The sequence below is a fragment of the Tribolium madens genome, unplaced genomic scaffold, assembly GCF_015345945.1.
Source record: "Tribolium madens isolate multiple individuals breed KSU strain unplaced genomic scaffold, Tmad_KSU_1.1 Scaffold_11;HRSCAF=98;Tcas5.2_LG3b, whole genome shotgun sequence".
Classification (NCBI taxonomy): domain Eukaryota; kingdom Metazoa; phylum Arthropoda; class Insecta; order Coleoptera; family Tenebrionidae; genus Tribolium; species Tribolium madens.
This window is the reverse complement of record NW_025400975.1, coordinates 5,914,966-5,919,562: the sequence shown is the minus strand read 5'-3', so window position 1 is coordinate 5,919,562 and position 4,597 is coordinate 5,914,966. Positions and strand designations below refer to the sequence as shown.

At 28.7% G+C, this 4,597-nt stretch overlaps 2 protein-coding genes across 4 annotated transcripts in view; both read left to right on the top strand.

The window, feature by feature from the left end:
• The window catches only part of LOC123005948 (choline transporter-like protein 1), an 18,397-nt gene extending 17,021 nt beyond the window's left edge, over positions 1-1,376 (top strand). For all 3 annotated transcript variants that reach the window (XM_044400045.1, XM_044400054.1, XM_044400062.1), the window contains 3 exons: positions 533-696; positions 747-836; positions 890-1,376. In XM_044400045.1, the coding sequence (XP_044255980.1) occupies positions 533-696; positions 747-836; positions 890-1,033 (398 nt within the window). In that variant the 3' untranslated portion in view covers positions 1,034-1,376. The remainder of the gene's footprint in view (positions 1-532; positions 697-746; positions 837-889) is intronic.
• Positions 1,377-2,820: 1,444 nt separating this feature from the next.
• LOC123007749 (choline transporter-like protein 1) overlaps positions 2,821-4,597 on the top strand; it is a 10,309-nt gene continuing 8,532 nt past the window's right edge. Inside the window, exon 1 of the mRNA XM_044403179.1 lies at positions 2,821-3,314. Coding sequence (XP_044259114.1) covers positions 3,276-3,314 — 39 coding nt within the window. The 5' untranslated portion in view covers positions 2,821-3,275. The remainder of the gene's footprint in view (positions 3,315-4,597) is intronic.

The window sequence follows — 4,597 nt, the reverse complement described above, 5'->3', positions numbered from 1 at the left end:
ATTGTCTCCGGTTAGATTTGGTCATTTTAATGTTTACCAATAAATGGTTTTTATTAGATATTACTAATAATAATAATATTGTTTATTTTATTATACCATTTAAAACGGCATTTACTTGTTATCTTAGTAAATAAATAACATCAAATATTCATTCAAATTATTTTTTAATTTAACTTTTAGTTGCGGTATAAAGTTGTGAGTTTTTCAATTTTTTTTTATTTATCTACTCAATTGGAGTAAGTAAAATAACTAAGCTAAGGTTTATCGGGAGGACAATCTTTTCTACGCTGATTGTACCTATTTATATCTATTATTAAAAAAAAATCGTTTCAATATGTTGATTTGTACTTTAGATAAAAATTCTTTTTGCTCCGAGGTACTTAATTTTGTCACTGTTTTTTCAACATAAATTACGTGTCACTTATTTTTACACGTTCTATAAGATACCTCAAATTTACGAAAATCAGAAACAATGAGTTTTAAAAGTGATCGTTTTGGCATGGAATTACTCTATGGTCAAAATTGATTTTAGCCATGCATGGACAACCATTTTTCAAGTCTGGGAAACGAGCTGTACGACTACTTGCCGCGAATGCCCTTAGTACAATTGCAGTGAATTCTGTTGGCGATTTTGTGTTGGGTATGTCGAAAGTATTGATAGTCGTGGCGACTGTATTGGTTGGAACTTTAATGGCTGTGAGCATAATTGAAAATGTCAATTACAAGAGTAAATATTGCGTTTTTAGGACCCTTCCATCGAACACTTCTGGGCTGCTATCCTAATCAGCGCGATTGTGACTGCGATTATAGCTGATTGCTTCTTTGCTGTTTTTGAGGTTTGCTCAGTTATTGTTTATTTGTAATTACTTGAATTGAAATTAAATTTCAGACTGCGATTGATACTATCTTCCTTTGCTTCTGTGAGGATAGTTGCATGAATGACGGGACGGAACGTCCATATTACATGAGCGTGAATCTTATGCAATATGTAGAAGAAGCCAAGAAGACGGCGAACCAAAAAAATAATGCGTAAAATAAATATACGCATTCAAGAACAATATATTTAGTATTTGCGTGTTTTTTGGTAGAATAGGTTGCGTTTGTTTCATGTTACTGGTTATTTTATTACATAGTACGACGAAATATTTTTGTAATTCATACGTATACAGTTGTAATTTAGGTTATTTTTTGATATTACTTTTACATTGTAAGAGTACTCTTACTCATACTACAATTTTTTGATCTAGTTACCCTCCTAACAATAATCTTTAAAAAGATTTAGCCTAGAATGAATTTTTATTTTTTATATGCCTATATATTGGAATACCATAACTTTTCAATGTTAAAAGTAAAATTTAATAAATGTTTGAAAATTAGTAGTTTTACTGTACAGGGTGCTGCATTTTGGATGTCCGAATAGGGAATCTCCGAAACTGAGAGGTTTAGTCAAAAACGAGTGATACATTCTGGGGCTTATTTTTTGAGAAGATAATATTGGTTAAAACCGCATCCCGCTATCGTCCTTTGTTTTCGACTTACAGACAAAAGTTGACATTTTGGCAAAATCTAAAAAAAATTATATCTTCGTTATTATAGAAGATACGGATTTGAAATAAAGACATTATAGAGGCACTTTTTTACGAGGAATTTAATAATGTAGTTAACAATTTTTTTCAGTTATTAGTTTAGCCGTAATAAGATAAACTTGTATTTTTTTTAATGGAAATCATAGGCGGCTATGGCAATTTTGAAAAGCTTATTTTTTTCTGATCTAAAAAATATATATTTGTAACAAAATATTTTTTTATAACTATACTTAAAAAGTGAAATACATATTTTGTGTGATAATAGTTGGCCATGGAAAAACTATTTCACTCCAAATGTGTAGATAATAATCGATAAGAGTTTTGTGAACTGTAAAATAGATAAAATTATAAAGATTTAAAAAATACGATACGGTAGAAGCATTGAACAAATATGCGAGCGCCTCAGAACAAAATTATTACATATTTTTAAAAAAATCCAAAAATAGGAAAAGAAAAACAACAGTCAACACAATTAGAAAAAAAGATTTTTTTGATGATCTAATGGAGGTAGGATAACGTTTCACATAGACGGAATTTGGGTATTTGAATAGCCATATCGTCATTTTTGTGTCATATAAAATATATTTTATTGAAGAATTAAAGCGGCTTTTTTTACAACTCTCTATGTATCACTAGAAGTTGCAATGGTAATGTTAGCTTGTTTAAACAAAGAAATGTTATTAGTCGCCAATAAGTTGATTTACAATTTATTTTGCATCTTTTTCATTACTTAGTACTTAGAAAACTCTTTCATTAGTGACACTGGTTGAATATAATATAGTTTAAATCCTTTTAGTTGAAGATGCAACATTTTTTCATGGCCAACTGCGAACAAAAATCAAAGATAATTTTTTGCTAAAAAAATAATAATTTGTTACAAATATATATTTTTTAGATAAGAAAAAAACAAGCTTTTTAAAAATGACATAGCCATCTATGATTCCCATCTAAAAATAATACAAGTTTATTTTATTACGGCTAAACAAACAAGTGAAAAAAATTGTTAACTACATTATTAAATTCTACGTAAAAAGTGCCTGTATAATGTCTTTATTTCAAATCTGTGTCTTCTATAATAACGAAAATATGAACTTTTTTAGATTTCCCTAAAATGTCAATTTTTGTCTATAAGTCGAAAACAAAAGACGATAGCGGGATGCGGTTTTAACTATTATTATTTTCTCAAAAAATGAGTCCCAGAATGTATTACTCGTTTTTGGCTAAACCTTTTAGCTTCGGAGATTCCCTATTCGGACATCCAAAATGCAGCACCCTGTACAAGTATTTAAGCAGACTTTCATTGTAACCCCATTTAAAACGAACAAAGTTTCAAGTCTTTTTCTTTTCCATAAACGTAGGCTTAAAATCCTTTTTTCTATTTTAATAAACGTATTTGATCTTTGACAAATTACAAAATACTCAAACTTGTCGCTTTTATAAAAGTATTTTTTGCATAATGTGAACTAGGACAGAAGAAATATTTATTACCAAAATCTATGGGATATGTATGTAGTAATTGACATATCGATTTCTGTTTCTGCTGATAGAAAAATACTTGGAAGTTTAGTTACGTGATAAATGTCGATATATCTTATCAGTTGCAGTTTTTGTATCAATTTGATTGAAAGCAGAAAATAAGTACAATTTAAAGCAGTTTGGAATTTTATTTGAGTGGTGAAGAATTTGATTATGGCAAGAAATCAAGCAAAACCAATTGTGGTTGAAAATGTAAGTTTCCAAAAAAATTCATTGTGATGCCACATTAAAAAAGCGGTTTCAAACATTATATTTATTTAGTTATTTATCTGTTACGGAATGTTTTTATTTTCCTAAGAACCATAGAACGATTTATTTTATTTTAATATTTGGTATTTCTGAAAACAATGTCATTTTTGCAAAATCTCGTAGAATGCCCTACTTCGTTCAAAACTAAGGTAATATTTATTTCGAAATACAATAGCGCTTATTCAAAGGTAAAATTCTTTATCATTGTTAGCATTCTTTATTTAAAATTAAGATAAGCTTTTGTCGAAGAAAAATACTCGTTTTTACTGCCTAAAATATAAATTATACAAGCTGTCTGGAAAAAACGTTGAAAGGTCAAAATAAGAAAAAACATGGAATTAAGAAGAAAAAAACACATTTTTCTCGAGAACTGCGTCCTTCAAAAATAGCAGAAGAAAAATTTTTTAAAGAAAATTAGCCAATAAATCCGGATTTGAGAGAAATTTACTACACAGCAAAATTTTACGCTTTTGATTGATCTCAATGTCTCCGCCCCCCTAATTAGGGCCAAAATTTTTGATATCACCAATGGATTTAGCGCCAAAAATTTGCTCCAGGTACAAACTTAAATTTATGTCCACTGGTTACTCAGATAATTGAAAAAAAGCCTTTTCTCGCCATATTCAAGGGACTCTAGCCCCCTCAGGAGTTAGCAAACACCCCCGATATCTTTCAACGTTTTTTTTCCGGACACTTGTATAATATCGACTCTCCCTACGAAAATTATAGTAACTCAAAAATTACAGTTTTGAGAAAAATTGCATTGAATCTTTGATTGTTAATAAAAAATCAAGGAACTGTTTAAAATTATTGAAAATTGCTAAGGGTCTATATTTTGGTAATAATATTGTTTATTCACAAAAAAAATCTCATTGTTTTTATATTTTGGGCCCTACATAAGTCATCGTACTCAAAAACTAAATTTTATGATGATATGAAGATTTTTAAAATAATTTAATGGTTATCTAAATTAATTACCAAAATTTCTGGTCTTGGTTCTGGTACTATATTATGATGAAAAATGCATACCTACCATATTTGGTATACAGGGTGAATATAAAGTATGGAACCAAGCGGTTTTATTTTTAATCATTTGCCTCCAGAAAATAATAATTAATATAAATTAAAGTAATATAAAAAATGTGATCGTATTTTCAGAACGAAATTTTGTTTTGTTTTTGAGTTATGCGATTTTTTTTGTCAAAATTGCAATTTATGTGAAAAAT